Raw genomic sequence first — 23939 nt, forward strand, 5'->3', positions numbered from 1 at the left:
CTGGACAGCCAAGAAGCAGCAGCAGGGTCTTCTGCAACCCAAGAGAGACTGGGCCAGCCAAGAACAGAAAGGCGCATCCACCACAGGCTGGAGTCCTCTCCGCACTTTTTGTTTCCTTAGGGACCATGTGCTGAAGGATCACAGTGCAGACTTCCCCCTGCAGGCGGCCTGGCAGTGTGTGTGTGTGTGTGTGTGTGCGCGCGCGCGCGCACATGCGCCCCCCCCCCCCGAATCAAGCTGGCTTCTTATAGCCACCAGCTTTCCTCAGCATGCACACACAACCCACAACTGAGCCTGCTTCTAGACAAGAAAGCAATATTGCAAAAAGATCAAATCCAGAAGAGGGGGGAAATGGCAGCCTATGCAAGCCTCCCCTGTAACCCCCCCCCCCCATGTTACTGCACACGCAGCCAGCACAAGTACGCTGCAAAAAGAAGAGAGAGATTTTATTGGTTTTTGAGAAGAGATGATAGGAGGTTTGCTTGGAAATAATAAATGGAGGAAACAATTACTCCCCACATCTACTTCTCCAATATACAATCTATGTCAGAAAAATGGCACTAGGGACCAATCCCACCCTCCACCTCAAAATGTGCCGCACATTGGCTTGGTTTTAGGCAACTTACAATGCAGACAGAGCCTGGAAGGAGGAGCCCTGCTCATACTCCCCGTGCCCCGTCCCTTGATAGAGGCACAGCAGTCTTGACTTAAAAAGAGGTCAGGTACCCCACCAGCCCCCTGTAGCTGTGCACTGGAAAGGGGGCTTCACGTCTCTCGGGTACGGCTAAGGAGTGCTGCGTTTTCCTGCTTCATGGCCCGGTAGTCACTGAGAATCCTCTCCAAATTGCTCAGGGTTTTCTTGCTGGTTTCACTCTCAATCTGGGAAAAGAGACATTTTATTTTATGAATGGGTAGCAGTGTTCAGCAGGGAGAACTATTGTTTTATGATGGTATCCCAGTTGTGCTATGTAAGTAGCCATGTAAGAGTTGCATTCAGAATGGAAGCCTATAAATATTTTAAAATAAATAAAGCAAGTGTTAAGGGTATCTTTAAAAAACCCAACACCACTTATTTCTGCTTGAGTGCTGAACCAAGTTTGCCTGCTAAATCTGGTAATGCTTAAAACAACCCCCCACCTACCACACCTTGTGCATATCATGTGAATAAGACTGCAGCATTAATCTAGGAAGGAACATCGTGCGAGTGGCAGGTGTGATTGGCAAGATGGAGGAGGGCTCAGGTCCAACTCCTGGGATCGTAATTCTATTCCTACTCATCATGGGAAAGGGGGAGAAAGACACAGATTTGGAGGCCACTGAGGTCCCACATCCTGTCCACATGAAGTATGTTCAGGCACCCACACTTCCTGCTTGCAACCTCAACAACAAGAGACATGCTTTTTTTGTTAATCTGGAAGTAAAAAAAATATCTGAGGTGCATGGTAAGTCTACAGAATCACAACGGACAGAGTCCATAATGAGGGCTGAGAATCAAGGGGCAGCCTCATCCAAAAGAGCAGAAGTGGCAGATAACAGGCGGGAGGATATGGACAGAGCAGGCATGGAATGTCCTTCTTTCTAGACTGAAATCTCAACTTCTGAGCGAGTGAGATCAGAACCCCCAAGTTTAAAAAATAATTTTAAAAAATCAAAAGGACTTTGATGTGTACAGATGGCAGAATCTGCAAGCTTTCGGCACAGGGGTGGTGGTAAGGAAGCAGGAGAAAAAGCATGACTGGAAGCTAGAACAGAGGGACAGGGGTCCATGTTTGGCAGCTGCATTTTTATTTCTAAAGAGGGAGTTGTTAAAAGATATTTCCTGGTATCCTAATTTCTGAAACAATTTCCTCCACACAGAAGTTCAGATTACTGCAAGAGAGTAATGTTTAATGTTTCCACCCACTTTCTGGCAGGCCTCACCTGCTCCTCCAAGTCCCGGATCTCCCTCAGGATGGTGCCTGTGTCCTCAATAGTCTGAATCAGTTGACTGCAGTTCTAAGGAAGAGGAAGAGTCAGAGTCAGCTGGAAAGGGATGTAGCTCTAACTGCAGCTCTATATCTATATATGAATTAATATATTACTGCTGAGGCTTACCTCGTGCAGTGCTGCCAAATATTTATATGCCTTCCTCACAGCCTCGTCGCGTTTGGCATCCTGCAGAAAGAAAGAATGCAGAAGGGAGGGATGGAAAAGTTAGCAACTGGAAGGTCAGTCAAAGCACTGCTCTCCATCTCCCCCCCCCCCCCCCGAATTTGATCCCTTGCCTTCACCTTAAAAACCAGCTCATCAGTGACAGCAAAGGTCCGGTCTACCTTCCCAGTGAGGCCATTGATCTCCTTCTGGAGCTCCTTGGTATCTGACAAGATCTTGAGAAGCACAAATAGCAGGCATTAGAAAATGGAGACTGTTAATAGGTTGAAAACTCAAACTCGGGAACAAAGACAGATAACAACAGTGGTAACAACAACAGGCTGTAAACTAACAGCTGATTCTGTCCTGGGGTGAGGGATAGTACTTGTGGTCAACATAGCTGGGCTCCTGCTGGTTGACTACATGACAGGATCATCCCTGGCACAGGGAAATGCTGCTGAGGGGCACGATCTTCGCATGATCAGACACACGCATGTCGGCTATGAGAGTTTGCAGGCCCCATGGGATTGCAAGGGTCCCTTGCCTTAGTATGAATTAAAGGCAGTAGTGGCATCCTTTTTAAATCTTTAAGGCAGCTTCCATTTATTCAGCAATCTCAGGGGGACTCTGCTTAGTTTCTTGTTAAGCCCCCATACCTGGCAACCCACCCACCCACCCACTTTTATTTTATTTTAACTACTTTTAATTCATTTCATTTCGTGTACTGCCCTACATCAAAGGAGCACAGGGCAGTTTACAACTGGGTTTAAATCAGCCTGAGAATGAAGAATAGTAGTGTGAAAGAGGGGGAATGTGCCCAGCCTGGTTCTTAGCAAGTGTGCATTTCTTATCTCTATTATCTGCATGGGAGAAAATGTTTGGGTGTAGATTTTTGTATGTCTGTAAGTTCCTTTCGTACGTACAAAAGAGTATGAAGTGTGTATATCCATCCATCCAACTTACATTACCACCCCTTATACAAAACCCCCAGAATGCTTTACAAATATCTTTAATAAGAAAACACACACTCAACAGATAAAATTAAAACTTACAATATATCCAATATAGGACTCTCATTCAAAAGCTCTGGACAGAAATGAAAAATGTTAACAGATGGATGGAGGCAGAACAGGCATACTTTCTCACATCTGAAGTGCCAGGGGGCTGGTTTTCTTGGGTCTGTCTGTTGCAGGTGGAGGTTTATTGCAGGGAGGGGTTATGTGCATGTTAAAGTTGCAGATCCATGCATCTGAAACTTGGAACTGCTGCAAGTATGTATCAAACCAGGAGCGGGTAGCCCAGTTTTAGCAGCCAAAGGCACAGCCATGTGAGGACTGCAAACACCCAGCCCATTCTGCTCAGCGCTTCCTTCCCTATAGCTCTGCTCAAGTGTTTTCCCTCCCAGCCATTTTTGAAATTGGAGCCTAGCGAAAAAAAAGTGCCAGGATAGGAAGAAGCTGAGAGGAGACTACCCAAGGGGGTGGGAGGGTTCACCCCCCTCACCTGCATGGCCTTTTTGCTGTTCAAACCCCACCCCCACCCCTTGCATGCCTGGTAAATTGTGGCAGTCCTTCATTTCAACAGATGAATCTGCCGTCATGTAGCTTAACCCTAGGGGTGACCAACAGTACACCCTATGTATTTTTAAAAGTCAATTCAAATAAAAAACAGGCTGAAGATTTATAAAAGCTACTAAATCTATCACCATTGGTTTAATGCACTTTCCAGCTACATCCAATAGGTATTATTCCTGAAGGAGAAAGTGGTGGAGGAAGAGATTATAAAGCAGCTTCCTAATATGTTGATCAGTTAGGCACATCAGCATAGTTAAATGTGCAGGAAGTCGGTGCAAAAAACCCTTTACTACTGTGCCAAGATTGCAAATCCTGCTGTGCAGACTGACTCTCATTGTGCTACAGCCTCCCTCCCCATCAAGGGCAGAGAGAGGTGAGGAAGCAGAGGATGCCACAGTTGTTGCCATACAGAATGCTCAGTCAGGTACACCACACTTCCAAAAAATTGCTCCCTGAAAAGGCACAACCCCCTGCTTGGAAAGCTACACACTCTTCCCTGGCTGCTCCCCTCCCAGTGTATGTTCTGCATCTTGGTTGAAAACTGTCTCCTGAACACCCTCCACACAGGGTACCAACCCTTTTATATAGTGCCAAGGGGTGTTTGTGAGAACCAAAGTGATAGAAAAAGTCTAGAGTGATACATAGTCCAGATCTGAAGTAGGGGGAGACATCCACTGTATCCACCTATGGATTCAGAACAGCAAACGCTCTGCCCTTTTGATACGTCTATGGTGAAAGTGCTCTAAGCTTTGCATTGGAAGTTATAAACATAAAATCGGTTCAAAATCATAAGGGCTACAACAGTGTGTAACTCTAGAGCATGGGTAGGCAAACCAAGGCCCGTGGGCCAGATCAGGCCCAATTGCCTTCTGGATCTGGCCCGCAGACGGTCTGGGAATCGCTGCAAGGATCGCCAGCGTGCACACATGCTTTCCCTCTCCCTCACATGGTGGTGGTGCCGGCGCCGCCTCCCTCCCTCCTCCTGGCTTCTCCTCGCCCTGCCTAGAGGAGGAAGGGGGATGGGCTTTGTTGGTGCCAGCAGCAGCAGTGGCATTTGAGCGGCCCCCATTTTAAGCAGCCCCTCTCCGGAGCCCTTCGCGTGCCGCTCATCATCCCTCTGCCACCACCGCCAGTCCCTGCTGCTCGCAAGACAGGCAAGCGGCCACTGGGGCTCATGGTGCTCTTGCATCATTTGCCCCCCAAAATATACTCCGGCCCTCCACAAGTTCTGAGGGACATTGGACTGGCCCCCTGCTGAAAAAGTTTGCTGACCCCTGCTCTAGAGAGCCTCATCCCACCTCTGAGGTAGGAACTGAGCAGGAGGAAATGTTTTTGTCATTTCCTGTGGCTCACAGTTACAACTAGAATATAACATTTCCCCTCCTAGTGGCAAAGACAGAAGCTTTATTTTGGAGGCTATTTTTTAAAAAATGGCTATATTTTATATGCATCACATAGAATCAGCAAATTGTAGAGTTGATGGTCATCTAGTCCAACCCTCTGCCATGCAGGACGCTTTTGCCCAATGTGGGGCTTGAACCCACAACCCTGAGATTAAGAGTCTCAAGTTCTCCTGCAGAGCTTTCCAAACTGTGTGTTGTGACATTAGTGTGTCAGCTGCAGTGTAAGGTGTGTTGTGCAAACAATCTTATGAGGGGTTAGTTTAACCTCCTGCTTGCTAGTAAAACTGATACTGTGTTGTGAAATGATGCACGTCTAAAAAGTGTGTCACCAACATGAAAAGTTTGGAAGGCTCTGCTCTACCAACTGAGCTATCTCAGCTTGTTGACTCTGAGCTTAAAAGTGTGAGGATCCATCATGGAAAAGTACTGCATATGAGGCAAAACGTGAAAGCTCACTACTCATCACTATTTGCACATTCAAACCAGGTTAGGACAACTTTTTCCTTGACATTAAATGTTATGTATGTGTAAATAATGTCATCGCTGCTTTTAATATGTAAGGACCCCTGAAATGTTCAGTCTTCCCCACCAGCTTTCTGCCATGGGCTCATCACACAGGGCTCTCACCTGTGTACAGTGATGCAAGACAAGGCTTGAGAAAGAACTTCACAGGTGCCCATTGTTTTACCTTTGTGATCTCCTCCTTCTGCTTACGAATATTGCCGACAATTTCTAGGATGCGCTGGGTATAGGCAGAGCGAGAGACATCCTTGGGAAGGGATTCTAGCTCCATAAGCTGGAGACAGAGTGGAAAGCAGGAATGGGACTGGGTTACAACAAGCAGACGAATGTGCAAATGGTACAGGGGCTCCTGGAAGAGACTAAGGAGTTTCTACCCCTGAGCCCCATCCCACTGTGCAGAGACCCAGGACTCACTTGAGGTGGCAAACGTGTCTGGACTACACCATGACCAAATGCTCCTCCATTCGCACAACAAATCCCTGCACAAAGAAAGCTAACATGCAAGGGGGAATGCCAGCCTAGTTCCCTCAGGCATGCTAGTCTTCAATGGGCAGGATTCTGTTTTGTTTTTTTTCCATGAGGGAGCGTTCCATAATGTGATGTAGCCTGGACACAGGTTCACCTGTTCAATGAGGCCAGGTGGAATTGTAACTAGTATAAGTTAACAAACTGACTTATGAAAGAGGCGAGTCCTCTCAGCAGTACTGGTGGTTGTAAGCATTTTTCTGAGATACTGTCACCCATTTAAAGTTAGCAACTATATCCCAATTACAGAGAAACAGTAAAATGTGGAGTGGGGAAAGGATTCTCATTATTCATTCTCTGTGGAATAATCACCACACAAGAAGCAATGGACCATAAATCACCTTGTGCATACCGAGCTTTGCCAGGAGCCCTGCACCCCAAATCACCACCCTAAGACACGTCACTAACCAGCTGTTTGTAGAGATCATCCTTGCGCTTCGCTTCATCCGCGGCTGATCGGATCCGCTCATGCAGCTCCCTGATCTCTGACAGGCGCTGTGATGATTCCAGCTGCAAAGAGGAACAGACAAGAGCGTGTCACGGCTGCCCAGGCTCCCTCCCAACCCTTGAAGGACTCCCCACACCCTTTCGCTTGCGTCACCTCCTTGGAGTCATGGAGGGCCTTGAGCTCCCGGAACTCCTGGATCAGAGGCACCCGGTGCTTCTCCCACTGGGCGGCCAGCTGGATGACCCGCTGTGCACTGCTCTCCACCACCACCTGCAGGAGACCAAAAGTGAACCTGAGATCTAAGCCTCCTGGGCTCTCTCATCTGCTATGTGGTGTTCTATGCCATTTTTGGAGATAGCAGGTGAGACCCTGTACACCCACATGCAGCAAACCCCTTCCTCCTTCCCCTACTGCTCCAATCCCACTGAGGACATCTGATAAGACGGGTGCACAAGTGGGTGGTGGACAACGGTGCTTAATAAAAGCTCCCTCCAAAGGCGGATTCAGGGTGTTCCTCTTCTCTGCTTCCACTTACAACTACAGCCTCCTCCACCCATGTCCACATCCATCTGTTGTCTCCCCTTTACCAAGCATCCTACCACTGAACCACCTGTAGGTTTCTAAAACCTTTCTCAATGGTCCCCACGGAAACTCCAGCAAGCACCCCCACCCTCTGCAGCCTCCTCATTCCTGGCTGCTCCACTCCCAACAGTGGAAAGAGGGGCTTCTGCCCTCCTCTTGCCTGGCCCATTACCTGCAGCTTAGCCATGTTGTTCTCTGCATCGGGAAGTAGCTGTACAGCACAGCCCTTCACTCGCAGCACCTGGTCCCGCTCTGTCACTCCCAGCTGCCGCTGCCGCACCTCCCCTTCCACCTGAAGAAGAAATGGATCCCCCTCAGGACTGACCCAAGGTGAAGCCCAAATGGGGGAGGGGGCAGGCACCTGCTTCAGAGGGGCTTCCTCAGGAGATCTGCCCCATGGGCTAGGGCTATATTTCTCCCACTCGGCCAACCACAAACCTTTAGGCAGCTCATTCTAGAGGCCATGCCCCACCAGGGCCTTGGGAGTCCTTCAGCTTTTCCTCTGCCAGAGGTGCTGCAAGTGCTGCTGAGAGCCAGAAGGAGGTCCTAGAGGCCCTTTAGCTGGTGAGGCTCAGCCAGACAGTGGTGCTGCCACCCCCCAACTGATTCTTCTCACCTGTGTGAGAGTCAACCCCAGTGTGGCGATCTGGCCTTCAAGAGCCTCAATCTGCTCCATGAGATGGCCCAGTTCACCTTCCAAAGCTTCCAGTTCTGTTGCTTGGCGTTCCCGTAAGTCCTGGGGGGAAAGGGGGTGAGGAGAAGGTAAGTAGGGGGTGGGGAGTGATGCTTGAGGAATCAGAGCTGGAATCCTGTCTTAATAAACCCTGCGTTTATGCAAAAATACAGCTCAATCCATCTCTTATTACAAGTATAATTTCTTTTTGTTATTACTTGAAATTCCTTAACCACCCTTCATCAAAAGTATATGACAGGCTTTTTGGAATATCCAGTTCCCTGTTCCAAAAATTGCCTCTATTCTGGGTGAAGATGTGTGAATAAAAGATATTCACACAACACACCCACACACAATTAGAAAACACACATGGTTTTTCCTCCATGTAAAACCACAACAACCCACCACAGAGCCCACCGTGGGGAAAACGGGGGTGACAGGCAAGTTGTCCTCTTGTAATGGAGGTGCATGACCCCATGGAAGCCTGTTAATGCCAAAACAAGTGGCTGGTGGAGGTGAAGATCTTAGTATAGCGGGCAAAGCAGCAGGGCTCTGGGCTCTAAAAACCCATCATGAGTCGTCCTTGGTAAACAGCTGCATTTCGTTGCAGATCCCACCCCCACCCCATTCTTGCAAAGATGAATGTCTTGAAAAAGGGGGCAGACAAATGTTTCAAGTCATTTTATTTGCAAAGGATTTGTAAAGCTGCCGCTCTTCCCAGAGTATCAGAATTATAAGAATTCAAGAAGAGAAGAGAAGATTCTAAGAGGAAATCAGGGTCCTATTATTTTTAAAAGAAGATTCTTTGATGTGTTCACCAAGTTATTTCAGCAGCTCCTGCCACCAATTGCAAGCTGCTGACAATATGTGACATGAGGATCCCCAACATCTGCACTGACTTCCTGTTCTCTCTGCAGCACAATTCAAGGCGATGGTAATAAAACCCCAAAGCAGCTTAAGACTCAATATACCTAAGAGACCATCACCTCCCATGTGCCCCCTTGCCTGTGTGCACATACATGCAGTTTTTATTAATTCAAAAAGCAGAATGAGATGGCATAAAGCATGCCCCAATATTTTTTAGCCACAACCCCCTTCCCCATCTGGGCTCTTGCCTTTAGGCAAACAGAACTGGCTCTCACTAGAGCCCCCCCCCCTTTGGTTTACCTGTTCTGATGTCCGGGACATTGGCAGCGTTTCCACTTGCACTGGCAATTCTGCCTCCTGTTGGGAGACCAAACAGAGAGTAATCATAGACCATCACCTCTTCCCCTGCATGCTCCACCCCTCCTTGCTTGCTCCCCAACCTACCTCAACAAATGAGATTCTTCAGCTGGTGCTGCTGAATAACTCAAATCACTTTGATCCCAAAAAAAGTTGTTGTTGTTGTTGTTGTTGTGCCTTAAGCCCACCCCCCCCCCCATTCTAGGCCCTCCCCAACCCCCTTCATACCTGCTTATAGGCCAAGTGCTGAGTGTGGGTGAAGCGAGAGCCCTTGGCCAGAGCCCCAGCATGCTCACGGCCAGCACCAAAAGCACCCAGGAGCTGAATCAGGTCCTGGCCTGTTCCCTGGTGGGCAGGCCCAGCACGAGGAGATGCCTGCCGGAACTGGTCCAGGAGGCGCCGCTGCAGCCGCTGACACTTCCATTGATGGTATTCCTGAGGGGAGGGCAAAGGGAAATAAGGGGTTTGGCAGTGCAGACTGGAGATTGGGTGGGGAGTGGCAAGCAAATAATCTTGGGAACACAAGCCACCTCAGCTGGGATCAGGGCGAGCGGATTCTATTCCCCTCTACCAAGGCCAAACCGTAACACCTAGTTAGATCCAGACTTTGGAATGCGGATGGTCCTCTCAGAAAACTCAGGCATCCAGGAAGGCATTCCACACATTGTGAAGGACCTCGTGGAAGGACAATTATCTGAGTGTGCGGTGGAGGCAGGAAGAGATAAGATTGCTACTTCCCTTCTTGTCTGAAGTCAGGGGTGGGATCTCTAAAGTTCTCTCAACCTAAGGGAAGATCCATTTCTCCTAGCTGGGAGAGCACTCAGAAATCTCTCTTCTATAATGACCAGAAATTCCTGGACTAAAAGGAGGAAGAGGAAAAAAATATCTAACGTAGAGGGCGGGCACACAAGATCTACCACTGCACTTTCTGCAAGTGCTCACCGCTGTATATTTTTTCTAAAATGTTTTGCATTCATTTTGGAAAATTGGGTTGCAGAATATCCCCTTTTGCAACTCAGGAAACTCAGACAGAGGAGCCCACTTCTGGTGTGACTTTAGAGTGCTACAACGACTACCAAAGAGAATGAGCTGCACACCTGCAGTTCCTGGTTCAGATGTATTTCTTCCATGAATCACTAAGGTGGTCTTAGGCAAGTCACAATTTTTCTGGCCTCACCCACACCCTGTGCAACCCTTCCTCAGAGGGCAGCCAATGCAAACTATCATCGCCATGCTGCTGCCACCAGCCACCGAGTCAGGATAAAGAGGCCGAGTGCCACCCATTGTGCCCACCTCCGGAGTCATGCGTGATCCAAGGCCTTGGCTCTTCCACTCGTTCTCCCAGTCCTGGGCTGTGCTCAGCTCAGCCATATTAAGCTCCAACAGGGATGGCATCAAGGATGCAGGTCGGGAGAGCTGGGCTGACACGGGGGGCAGGAACTTGACAAAGAACTCTTTCCTTTCTAGGGAGAAGAGGATGAGGCCAGTTACACTGACACACACTGGTTACCCCCAGCCCCTGCTTTGGGGTCAATCAAGTTGAGCCAAATGTTGGGAGAGCAACTTTCTTCCCCTTTCTTAACCCAGGAGGAGGCCTGCAAGTCCTGCACTCAGCAGCCTGTTCCAAGTTCCTCATTCAGAAATGGCGAATTGGACCAAAAATTACGTGTTTTTAGAGAAAGGAATTTACAGGTGTTTCCCCACCTACATGCATTCAACTCACGCATGACCACATATACATGTGGTGCTGGGAAATAATTTTAAAAATCAATTTAAACTGCAAAAAGGGCAAAAAGCCTGAAAAGAGCAAAATACCACCAGCAGCAAGTAAATCTGCCCCACAGCCAAGCACTTTGGGGGACTGGTCTACCTGCCTTGCTGTTTCCACATAATCCTTCAGTGTTGTCGAAGACTGAGAGCCACCACCGCCACCATTCATGCCAGTCTGGTAAGTGCTGCTGGTTTTTTAAAAGGTTTTTCAAGGGTCCCCAGAGGTTTATAGGGCGTTCACAGTCCTTTACACTGTAATCCTATGTGCACTAATTTGGGACTAAGGACCACTGGACTCAGCAGGACATACTCTCAGGATTCTAGGGATAAAATGTTTTTTGGTTTAGACAGACCCCTACTTGCATCTGTCATTGTAGCCAACTCAATGTAATCAAATAATTTTTCTTGCCATTCTTTTTTTGTTGGTGCTGTCTCGTTTTTCCAATTTTTTTGCAATTAGGGTTCTCGCTGCCACTGTTGTGTAACAGAATATTTTCTTGTTTTCCCTAGTGATAGCTGAATCTAGTATACCCAATAAGAAGCCCTTAATTTTGTCACATGACCACATATGTAGTAGCGTCCCCTCTACTTGGTTGCACCTCCAACACTTTTTTGATTTTGTTTTATACATTTTGTATATTTTGCTTGGTGTTAAATACCATCTGTAAAACATCTTTAACAAGTTTTCCTTTATCACCTCGCAAGCTGTGAATCTCCAACTCTCCTTCCATAATTTTTCCCATGATGATAATTGAATAGGTTTACCTATATCTGCAGCCCGTTTGATCATTACCTCTTTTACTTATTCATCCTTAACCTCCCATTCCAATAAGATTCCATACATTTTAGAAATTGCCTTTGTCTTATTTTGTAATAATTCTTTATCTAATATTGAAATTTCACTTGCAAAACCTTTTTTTAAATTTGCTTTGAACACCTTACAGTGGTACCCCGGGTTAAGTACTTAATTCATTCCGGAGGTCCGTTCTTAACCTGAAACTGTTCTTAACCTGAAGCACCATTTTAGCTAATGGGGCCTCCTGCTGCTGCCGTACCGCCGGGGCACGATTTCTGTTCTCATCCTAAAGCAAAGTTCTTAACCTGAAGCACTATTTCTGGGTTAGCAGAGTCTGTAACCTGAAGCGTATGTAACCTGAAGCTTATGTAACCCGAAGTACCACTGTATTTAGTTGGTGGTACTGAATCCACCCTGTCAGGCAATGCTTTATTTCCTCATAATTTTTCAATTTCAATTTGTTATCTTTTTCTTCAAATAAATCCTTATACGTGGCCCAGTTCGATTCCTTATTTTTCCTTTTCACTGCCATCACCTCTAAGGGTGAGAGCCACCAGGGCGTTTTGGGTTCTAATAACTATACTTTCCCCATACTCTATATATCAACTTTCTTATAATTAATAAAATCCTCTATGGACTTTCACCTTTTCATGTCCTAGGTAGGCATGCCACCCATAATGGCTGTCGAACCCTTCTAAGTCCAATAAGTCTACATTTTGTAATATCATCCATTCTTTTAACCAGTTTAGACAGGCCAAAACATAATACAAATTTAGATCAAGTAGTTCCAATCCGCCTCTATTTTTATTATCTATTAATAATTTTTGTTTAATTCTTGGTTTTTTATACTGCCAAATAAATCTTGATAAATCTCTTGCCATCCTACCTCTCCAATAAAAACATCCTACTTCTCCAATAATTGGTATCATTTGAAATAAAAACATCATTTTAGGAAGCACATTCATTTTCACTACTGATTTCCTACACAGAATGATAATTTTAGCTTGTTCCAAATCTTTAGATCCCTTTTAATTTCTTTCCAGATATTTATATAATTATCCTTAAATAAGTTGCTATTTTTATTTTTATTTAATTTAAATCCTGCCACTTTTCCAAATTTGAGGGTCCTTTCTATATATATTTTTTGTACGCTTCTTCCCATGATTTGGGTATTCTTCCTTCTTTTAATTCATGACTGTTTTCATTGGTTCTGACTGTGTATCTTCTAATTTCTTATAGTATGCTGCCAACAGGCCGTCCGTACCTGGAGATTTTCCTGTCTTTGCTTTTGAAATTGATTGTTGCACCTCCATCATCGTTATTGGTAAGTTTAATTGCTTAATTTTTCCACAAGCTATCATTGGAAGTCTATTCTGTGCTAAGTATTTTTCCATCTCTTCTTGATATAGTTTCCTATAATAGTTTGCAAATTTTTCGCAAATTTCTTTGGGTTCTTCTATTGTTTTTCCTTTCTCTATTAATTTCTCTATTATTCTCTATTATTACATTAAGTTGGCTAGAATGACAGATGCAAATAGGGGTCAGTCTAAACAAAAATTCCAAAAAGAAGGGAAAATACAGATTAATACCTGGACTTGTTTTGATTAACTTTTACAAAACTAATTATGGTGTGAAAGCTTAAAATAGAAAGAAAAAGGGGGGGGGAATGAAGTGAGAAGGAAACAGTTTACTAAATATGAAAGTAGAACTGTGCTGAGGATGAAGTTAGTCAACTAGAAGAAAAGAAGAACTGAAATATGGTTATATGTTCATTATTTGGTTCGTACTGGTTTTTGTATTTCCTTTTTAAGTTTCCTTTTTCCTTTTCTTTAGTGTTATGTATATTTGTGTTGCAAAATAAAATAAATACGATGAAGAAGTAGAAGAAAAACAAGTAAATGTTTTTTGGGCTCTGATTTTCAGTTGGCCAGACAACCATGGGTGGGGAAGCCGATTGCATGAACAAATACTGGAAATTGGCATGGCATTTCTTTCAAAAGTGGCTGGAGAAACCCAGCCAGATGGGTGGGGTATAAATAATAAAATCATCATCATCATTATTATTATTCACAATCCCACGTATGCACATGCTCCCAGAATGCAATTGCCAAAGATCCACCAAGGACATACTGCTGGTGGCACCATCTACCCAGCCATGAACGGCAGGGTGCAAGAGGAGCCCTTTGAGTAGCTACTCTAGGATCTCCCCCTGAGAGGCTAAAAAAAGGGCTTCCCCTAACTTGGGGGGTCTCTCAGCACTCTGGAAAACCCTCTTCTTTTCTAATCAAAGGGGATCTGAGGGGAAGGGCAGAGACTTGTTGCAAGAAAACAATGCCGTACAAGTCTAGACATATCAAGAGGGGTTCCATGCAGGAACTAAGTGGGCCCCAAATTTATGCTGGCTTTGCATACATGATTGCAACCTTACATGAGTGGGAGGGAAATAAACAAATGGATAATGGGAAAAACCTGCCATTCCATGCCCTCCATTTTACTTATTCCCCCCCCCCCCCAGCTACAGGGCAAAACTCACCTGGGGGCACCTTCCCCAAAAAGGGGTCCGACTCTCGAGGCAGGACCAAGGGTTGAGCTTGGAATCGCTTCAGTAGGGAAGAACCCTAGCAAGGATAAGGAGGGAGGGGAGAGAGTCTGAAACAGCATTCAGCCCACTGAAAGATAAGAAACACTGTAAGAGGAAATAGATTCTGGGCTTACAGGTTCTGGAAAGAGAAATATAAAACAGGTGGCAAGGAGTGGGGTTATAAAATGAATTACTTGCTCAAGGAGTTTACATACTCAACAAGAAAAATACAGCAATATCTTGTTTAAGATATACCAATGGATGCATAGAAATTTGATTGATTTACATATTTCTGCATGGTTTGTTTAAAGGTAAAGGTAAAGGTACCCCTGACCGTTAGGTCCAGTTGCAGACAACTCTGGGTTGCGGTGCTCATCTCGCTCTACAGGCCAAGGGAGCCAGTGTTTGTCCACAGACAGCTTCCGGGTCATGTGGCCAGCATGACTAGGCCGCTTCTGGCGAACCATAGCAGCGCACGGAAACACCGTTTACCTTCCCGCCAGAGCGGTACCTATTTATCTACTTGCACTTGATGTGCTTTTGAACTGCTAGGTCGGCAGCAGCAGGGACCAAACAATGGGAGCTCTCCCCGTTGTGTGGATTCGAACCACCAACCTTCTGATCAGCAAGCCCTAGGCTCAGTGGTTTAGACCACAGCGCCATCCGCGTCCCTTAGAAGTCAGTATTTGGGTTTCTGCAGATTATGAAAAAATCTATCGGCAAGGGAAAAAAAAGCCCCAACAGTGCAGACTAGACCCTAGATAGTCATATGAACCCAAAATCCACAGTGACCTTTTGCACAGGTTTTCTGCATTTCTCCACAACATGAGGACTGGAAAGGCTTTCATTTTTAAGTCAGAAATAAAAACAGTCAGAAATAAAATTTCAGCAACAGATCTTGCTTATGAAGCCATGAACCCGAGGAGTGGGGCCATTAACCTAATAAGAGGGGTGAGGAAGCACACCTGTAAGAGCTGCAAGCGGGGGGTACGGCAGGCAGGGGGCACCCAGGGGACCGCCAGTTGCTCTTTGATGGCAGCAGCAATGGCTCTGTGAAGTGTCGTTGATTTGCCTGCAAGGACACAGAAGGTTAGAGAAGTTGCCACCACTTGGCCTCCCTGTGCCCGGGACCTGTGTTTGCCCAGTTTCCTCCATACCCACAGGCTGGTTGGCGTCCTCCGAGGAATCGCGTGGGAGCTTCTCTACCAGGAAGAGCAGGAGGCGTCGGATTTCGGGCTCATTGCTGTACAAGAAGGTCTGATAGCCAACTTCCCCTTGATATCCCAGGTCCTAAATGATGGAAAGTAACATGTCAGTCCCACAGTGGGGCCGAGTGGGAGTGGCCTGCTGGGTAAAGGCGAGGAGTGAGGCTCTTTGGTGCCTGGTTCGAAGAGAGATGGAGCATCTAAAATAAAGGTGTTCCAAGCTGGCTCAAAGGACCAGGAGCCCTCCTTCCTTGGTGCAACAGTCCAAGGTGCTTGTGCTCACATGAGAACTCTCAAGAGGCCGCCTGGCTAACACAGTCCAGGATAGGACCATGGAAGGCCAGGCCTGCGAAATCAAGCTATTTGTGAACTGTAATGCCATGCAACTACTTCTCAACAATGGATGATGAAAGACAACTTGGCAATTGCTCGCTGAGTCCCATGGATATTAAAAATATTTCTAGCAGTTAACATAACCAATTTTCAATGAGAACTATTAAGAAAAGAAAAAGTAGACACACACACAACCCAAAACTCAAACACCTGTTGGCCATGTGGCCATCCTGTCTGTTGTCTCTCACGACTTGCTAGCTGACTGACAAAGCTCTGCATGGCGGGGGGGGGGGGGGGCTCAGGTTCCACAAAAGCGTGCCAGAACTCTGCAGTCAGCCTGAGACCTTGCTAAGTCTCTCCCCACTATCTGAACTTTGGTGAGTAGCAATGGGCAAAGGAGAAAGTGTCACGGTGCCCTATTTGTGAAATAAGTGCTCAGATCAGTCAGATCAGTCAGGGTGACCACTTGCACTCTAGACCCTTGCCCCTCTTGGCTGATAAAAACCAGTAGGGAGGGAACAGCTGGCTGGGCCAGGGAGGTGATCAATGCCTCTTTACAAGAGGGGGAGGTCCCTGCCTGTTTGAAGGAGGCAGTGGTAAAACCACTCCTTAAGAAACCTTCCCTGGATTTGGAAAACCTAACTAACTACCACCCAGTGTATCTGAAGAAGTGTGCATGCACACGAAAGCTCATACCAAGAACTGACTTAGTTGGTCTTTAAGGTGCTACTGGAAGGAGTTTGTTTTGTTTTAACTACCACCCAGTTGCTAGTCTCCCTTTCCTGGGCAAGGTTCTGAAGCGAGACCAGATCCAGGTGCTTTTGGAAGAAACTGATTTTCTGGATCAATTTCAGCTGGGGTTTTGGCCCGGTTTTGGCACAGAAATTGCCAACTCTTCCTCTGCTTCCTTCTCTGCTCCCTGCCCCCTCCATAGATATCAACCTTCCCTTTTTTTGCGGGAAATTCCCTTATTTCAGCGCTGTTTCCTGCTGCTTCCCGCTGCTATCCCGGATTGTTAGATATCCCATAGACTGTCCCCGGGACAGGTGAGGCTGCTGATCCCTTATTTTCAAATCTGAATGTTGACAGCTATGCTCCCCTCAGCTTCTCCCTCCTCCTCCCTCAGTGCCAGCTGATTTTCCCTTCCTCTACTCTTTCCCAACACCCAATGTCCTCTCCTCTACTCCCCTTGCAACATATCCTATGACCTCAGAGCAACAGCCATAATGGTAACATGGTTTGCAAGGGATGGGTGAGCACTGTCTGTCTGGAAGTTTATTTTACACATACAAATGAAACAACACCTCTGGGAGAAAGCCAAGTTGACCCTTCTCCCTGGCATGCTGGTTATCTATGTACAAGGAGGTTTGGCATAAGCACCACCATTTGATACTGTGAAGCAAACTAATTGGCCTGAAGTATGCTCAAGTGGCTTCCTAACTTAGCATTTATGCGGTGCTTTGAATTATTCAAACACAATTTTTGTTTTAACCCCTACAGCAACCCTGCAAGACAAGCCCACATTTTCCATGTCTGGGATGGGGATGGAGGTGCCCAATAATATCCCACCTTGCTCCACCCTCCAAAGGAAAACCCCACTCAGAGAAGTCATAGTGAGGATATTACAGACTTTCTCTACAGAAAGCAGGAGGGAGACAGGGGGATACTCTGCATATCCTTAAGCAAAAACGCAGACCAGCCATTATTCACTTACTTGTTCACATAACAGAAATGCATTTTTATTTAATAGTAAAAGGAGAGCTGAAAACCCTTCCCATGCCTCACTTCCCTATAGTCATTTGCTCCAGCTACTTCTCCTGTTTCCAGCACAGATACCAGAAGTGAGCTGGCAACAGAGAGAAATGGCAGGATCATGAGAAATATGAAAAGAAAGGTGTCTACTATTTGTCATGTTTAGTTCTGCCCTTGGATTCTCTGCATTTTGCTGTTGTTGTTGCAAGTTTCAAGGCCATCAGAAATTTCTGAAGCCAGAGGGGATTGAGCTTCTGAGCCTTGTTTAGCTCCTGGCCACAAAGATGAGCAAAGGCAGAATAAATTAAACACAATAGTTAGAAAAGGCAACTTGAAAATGTAATAATTATGCAAATTTAGTAAAACATCTCTGCTTTTCTTGTCATAGAATTTGGGTTATTATTCAAGTACACAGTCTTGCTAGCATTTCTCCAATAACTTCTCTGAGGTGGACAGAGGCACCATAGTGGCATGGGCCATATTTATGTGAGGAGAAGATAATTTAATGTTGCTAAAAAACAAAACAAAAACCTTTTGTCAACTGCGCAACTGTCTGCTGTGAACACAATCTAGGTTTCTTGCTTGAGTGCCAGAATTTTTTTGGGATAGGGCAGGAAAACACAACTGGAGGTCACGGACCAGCCACTTCTGGATCCTTTAACAAAAGTGGCCCATGGCTTTCCACCCTGAGACCTAGAAGCTTGCTTTCCCAGCAAACAAAATTCTATACTACACCAGATTTCTCACAACACCTTCAAGCCCAGAACTCATGGCACTTAATGAGAGACTATCTACCACTGCACAAACTTTCAGAGATGAAGAGCCTGCTTTGTTCAATGCATCCACACCCTGGTTTAGTTGTAGTTACCTGGCAAGCTTGTGCTAGGCTCATGCCAATTCGGAAGCGAGCAGACATCCCTGGAGGCAGGACGTGGCAGAGACTTGACCCCACAGAAGGATTGATGACACGAAGACATTGCACCACAGATTCAACTATCAACTCGGTGGTAAACTCCCGGATGCTCTGCACTTCCTCTGGGATATCCCTGGAAGGGGAGAAGGATGCAGGGATTATAGTCCCCTGCACTGACCATTTTCCTTTACTGCAACAGAAGAGCCTACATCTTCCACTCCATTCAGTAGGATGGAAGAACATGGGAATGGCTTGCCAACTGCCATACCTTTTTGCAATTTGTCCTCCGCTGCTAAGACTCTGCTGCCATTGTACCACCTGTCCAATAAGCAGCTTTTGGGGACATAGGATACAGTCTCCTTGGTTTGAATGTATCTAAACTGGGGTGTTTGTTTGTTTCATTGGTTGTAAGTCACTTTGGGCAAGATAAAACAACAAAATGTAATAATATTAATAATATTAATAATAATTTCCCAGGGCCCTGAACTGCAAGAAGGCAACTGACTACCTGTACTGCCAAGAGCCTCTTCAGAGAAGAGTTGGTGTAGCAGTGGTGGCTAAGGCTACAGTCCTATGTGCGCGCACACGGGGAATAAGCCTCCTGGATGACCCCACTCAGCAGTTTCATGTAGATGTTGAGCTCAGAAACTCCCTGGCAGCCAGTGCAGTTGGGCAACAATTGGTGCAATAAGCTCAAACTGTCTTGCCCCACTGAGCAATCCCTTAAGGACTGCCTCTCTACACATGAACCTACCTGGTCCCTTACATCATCTTCTGAGGCCCTTCTTTGCGTGCCTCCTCCATCAGACGTCTGGAGGGCGGCAACATGAGAACGGGCCTCCTCTGCAGTGGCTCCCCATTTGTGGAATGCTCTCCCTAGGGAGGTTTGGCTGCGCCTTCATTATATACCTTTAGCCTCCAGGAGAAAACGTTCCTCATCAACCAGGCCTTTTAAATGCCCTTTTAAATGTGTTGGGGGGGGTATTGGTTTGTTCTTGTTCTAATTCCAATATGTAGTTTGTGGTTTTTCTATTGTAATGTTATGCTGTGAACTACCCTGGGATCTGTGGATGAAGAGTGGTGAACAAATTAAATAAACAATAATAATACACATGGACATTATTACTGCTGTTCAAAGGGGAGCCACCGAGCCACCTATGAGCTTCTGCAATACCATTGATTAATCCAACCTTGGTCACTAGGCAACTGCCATTTGCTTGCTCCCACGAAGCTCTGAGAAGCCATGAAACACCCAGCTGGAGCCAAAGCATCGGCAAGAAAGCATGATTCCCCAAGCAAAAACAAAGAGCCAATGGAACACAGCAAAAGCCGTAAGTTTTTAACCCCAATTAATTTATTGCCTGGCCTAAGAGAAAGCCCTGGCATGAGCTTCTGTGTCTATTAGCTCTCCTGTGAAACCCCATTCCCTGGACCACAGCCTTTGCTTTATTAGAGTTCACAGCAGGAAAAGTATTCTGAATTTCTAGAAACTGACTTCAGCTTTTTAGGCTCCAGGCCTGTGAAATCCCATAGGAGACAGCAGCCAGCCACTCTACACCCCTACGTCAAATCCTGCATGAAGGCATGCTTCCAAACCCTTTTCTGTCTTTGTCCACCAAACCCATGATTGCCTATGGACACCACGCACCAGAGTACCTGACTTCTCACCACACACACCCACTACTATGAAGAAGTACAGGCAGCATAAAGATGGCCTTACGTCCCAGAGAAGCGAAGGGAATGTATGAGGATCTTGTCCACCTCTTCCATGATGCCAATACATCTATGGATACAGGAAACCCTGTGCAAAAGAAGGAGGATTACAACAACCAATAATCTGGATACTTATAGCAGCAGGGCTCAAGCCGGGGTACCTACAAGCAGCAAGTTCCATGACGACATTGGGACAAATTCATCTTCACCTTTTTCCTCTACAACAGGTTGGAATATTAACCCCCTCTTTCTGCAACTTTACTCCTGTTTGCCGGTTAGGCCAATCTTGTGAATAATCTCTCAAACTGTAAGTTGCCTACAAATATATCTCATACATACCTGCCTGCCCACATTTTACTTACTTATTTAAACAATTTGCATGCTGCTTAACTACAATAGCCTCTAAGTGGTTTACAATAGTGTGAAAGGGGGTAGGCACAATTGAAAGATTTTCTGCTTTAAAAGATTTCATTGTTCTATTGCCTGGAGGCAATTCTTGCCACAGGCAACCAAGTCTATAATAGAGGTGAAGACCAGAACAAAGCACAGCTCTCCATATGAAGAGTACAAAGGACATTCCTAGCCCAGGGGCCACAGAGTGCAATTTTCCCCCAAGGGTGACAGACAAATTTTTCTGGGAAACTCACTAACCAGGAAGGCAACAGCTACCCCTTGAGATGTGGTTCAATGATTTGGGATACAGCTAGTTCAGGACAACTAACTGGGCTTAGAAGAGTTGCAAATGGGGTTATAAAGGAAAATACCTTTGCTGAAACCTGGTATCCTTTTTTTTTTATACGTAAAGGAAAAAGAAAGTAAAGCTCTCCCACCAGCCTCACAAAACTGTTGTAGAGAACCTATATGGCCTGCCAATGTTTTAAGACCATGTAAAATAACATGGTAGGGACACGGGTGGCACTGTGGGTTAAACTACGGAGCCTAGGACTTGCTGACCAGAAGGTCGGCAGTTCGAATCCCCGTGACAGGGTGAGCTCCCATTGCTCGGTCCCAGCTCCTGCCCACCTAGCTGTTTGAAAGCATGTCAAAGTGCAAGTAGATAAATAGCTACCACTCCAGCGGGAAGGTAAACGGCGTTTCCGTGTGCTGCTCTGGTTCGCCAGAAGCGGCTTAGTCATGCTGGCCACATGTACGCCGGCTCCCTCGGCCAATAAAGCAAGATGAGCGCCGCAACACCAGAGTTGGTCATGACTGGACCTAATGGTCAGGGGTCCCTTTACCTTTACCTAAAATAACATTTGCCTGGCACCAGCTTCATATAATATACGCAGGTAGTTAAAAACCTATTTTATTTCCACAGGTTTTAATCAACACATTGTGGCTGGTTTTTTGAGCTGCTTTGGAACTGCTATTGTTACATTATGTACTGCTTTGTACTGTATTATCTGTTTTATTGCATTTGTATGTAGTCATTTTATGCATTTCTAATAAATTTTAGAAAGGAAAAGAGCAAAGCAACAGGCACTCCTCACCGTCCCTCACTAGTACCTGCTATTCAAAGGTGTCCTGCCTCTGAAGCAGAAAGTTCCTTTTTGCTATCATGTCTCATATGCCTCTCTCAAGTTCTAGTGTTCTGAGAGAAGACGAACCTGGGAGAAGAAACACCTTTCTTGCTACACCATTCATGATTTCATAAGCCTCTCTCTTGCCTCCTTCTAGTCATATTTTTATTTCTAGACCAATGTAGATGCTATCACCCTCTTTATCAAGTCTGACCAATACTCCAAGTGTGAACTGTAAAGGTAATTAAGGCCAGGCTGGGATGGGCTCCAATTCCATGAAGGGAGCTGGAGAGAGGAGGATGAAGACAGGTTATCACCAGCTGGGTGTGGGGTGGATGGAGGGAGTCAAACTCTAAGACGATGTGAATAACACAAATACCACATCAGAATACCAGCAACCAAGGCTGTGGTTTGTGGCAGGATCCCCCTATTCCTGTGGCTCTGGTTTTCTAAAGCAGGGGTCACACAACATACTGGCTGGAGCTGGGAGTCCCACATGTGGAGGTCACTATAATGGGTGCCTGAAGGTATCAGGAGGATGTGCAGGCCAGAGTGGGCAATGCCTGTGAACAACTTGTAATGCTGGATTACAGTACAGATGCCCTCATTCTGCTTTTCCCCTTTGGGAGGAGGAGAAGCCTATCAATGGTCACCAGCCACAATTGCTGTTATTCTGCCACCACTGCTGGAGACAATATGCCTCTAAATGCCAGTTGCGTATGGGGAGAATACTGCTGCACTCTGGTTGTGCGGCCTTCCCATAAGCAGCCAGTTGGCCACTTTGAGAAGAGGATGCAGGGTCAGACGGGCCATTGGCCTCAACCAGCCAGGCTCTTCTGGGGTTCTGCAATATACAGGACTTAGTTTGAGGCACAGCAACTGAAGGGATTACCTGTTTTTGGAACACATGGGATAACACTGAGTAAACTTTAACTTCACAACTGTAGCCATGCTGTAAGACACACAGAAGGTGTGTGGGGCTGCCATTAGGCAGCAACATAGTAACCCTAGCAGTACTGATGCTGCAGGAGAGCTTGTCACCGCGGCAGCTTCCACGTTCCCTCCAGGGCCCTGTCACCCACCCTGCTTCTCCTCGGTCTGCTGAGGGGCAAACTACTGAAGCTCAGCTTCCTTCCAGAGCACAAGAAAGACAAAGATCAGCAAGAGGCCTCGGGCAGAAGCAGGAGAGTCAACAGCGGCTCCGCTCCGCTCGTTCTCATTGCTCTCTGGTTGCACCCCGGCAATATGTCCATATCCTCGCCGACGCGCGATAAAAGCCATTGAAAAGAAAGCGGTTTGAGAGAATGAATTTTGGCACGTGCACCTTCCCTACCCTTGAACCCGAGAAGAGCCTGGCTGGATCAGGCCAAAGGGGGGCCCCGCTCTCACAGTGGCCAACCGGGAGCCCATTAGGGGAACCCCGAGCCCCTCCCCCGCCCGCCCCTCGGTCTCCGGCAGCCGGCCTTCGGGAGCGCCGCTGCCTCCCGCTCGGATCAGGCCTGGGCCGGGCGCCCCGGCAGCCCTCCTTCGGCGAGGGGCGCCCGGGAAGAGCCCGCCTGACGGGGCGCGCGCGCGCGGGGGGGGGGGGGGAGTCCTGGCCGAGCCCGCGCTCCGCCCGCGGGAGGAAGGGGCCGCGGGGCTGCCCAGGACCCCGGGGCCCAAGGGAAGAGAAAGCCAGCAGTCGGGCGGCGGCGGCGGCAGCAGCAGCACTCACCGCTCCCTCTGCTCTCAGCTGGGCCAGGCGCCTGGGTCACGGGGCCCGCCCGAGGGGAAGGCGGGAAATGTAGTGCCGGGTCTCCCCCGCGCGCAGCATGCTGGGATTTGTGGTCCAGGAGGCTCTTCTCCGCCCCGCTAGAGCAAGGGGAAGAGCGGCGCAGTCCCGGCGGCAGGGGGCGGGGCTTGGTCTCCCTCGAAGCGGAAGTGGGAGGGGCCCATAGGCCCATGCAGAAATGCAAAACAATAAGGTTATTTTTAATGGGGATTAATTCAAGGTAATTATTTTTTCCTTGGTTCGGCAGCAGTGAGTGTCCCCATCACACAACAGATAGCAACTAAAGAGAGGAGGGTTCCTACTCTTTCTAGCAAAGGTCTTTATATTTTTGAATTTGAAGTTACATAAATTGCTCAATAAATGCCAGTGTTAATTCACTGTCCCTGTATTCTTAGGTTCGTCTGTGCTTTGGAGTGTCTTACAAAATGCAGGCTGGAGGCAGTGCTGGACTGGTTTGGCTTTGCAGAGCAAAATCTCCCCTAGATTACAGATTAGAGAACTGGG

General features: G+C 46.9%; 1 protein-coding gene across 3 annotated transcripts; it reads right to left on the reverse strand.

Annotated features, from left to right (window-relative positions):
- Window positions 1–420: 420 nt before the first annotated feature.
- On the reverse strand, window positions 421–23514 carry CCDC22 (CCC complex scaffolding subunit CCDC22). 3 transcript variants are annotated; one of them, XM_081845852.1, is made up of 18 exons: window positions 23379–23514; window positions 20152–20232; window positions 18387–18564; window positions 15386–15518; window positions 15194–15300; window positions 14181–14265; window positions 10375–10544; window positions 9310–9516; window positions 9025–9081; window positions 7801–7920; window positions 7357–7476; window positions 6756–6872; window positions 6563–6664; window positions 5796–5903; window positions 2271–2366; window positions 2095–2154; window positions 1921–1995; window positions 421–879 (listed from the first exon to the last, which is right to left on the reverse strand). In XM_081845852.1, exons 2-18 carry the CDS (start codon window positions 20199–20201, stop codon window positions 766–768), a joined length of 1899 nt encoding a protein of 632 aa, XP_081701978.1. In that variant the 5' UTR covers window positions 20202–20232; window positions 23379–23514; the 3' UTR covers window positions 421–765. The 3 variants fall into 3 exon arrangements, with proteins under 3 accessions (XP_081701978.1, XP_081701980.1, XP_081701979.1); XM_081845854.1 differs by lacking the exon at window positions 23379–23514 and adding an exon at window positions 22998–23039; XM_081845853.1 differs by lacking the exon at window positions 23379–23514 and adding an exon at window positions 21651–21762.
- Window positions 23515–23939: the final 425 nt, after the last annotated feature.

The sequence above is a fragment of the Podarcis erhardii genome, assembly GCF_964252035.2.
Source record: "Podarcis erhardii genome assembly, chromosome: 17".
Classification (NCBI taxonomy): Eukaryota; Metazoa; Chordata; class Lepidosauria; order Squamata; family Lacertidae; genus Podarcis; species Podarcis erhardii.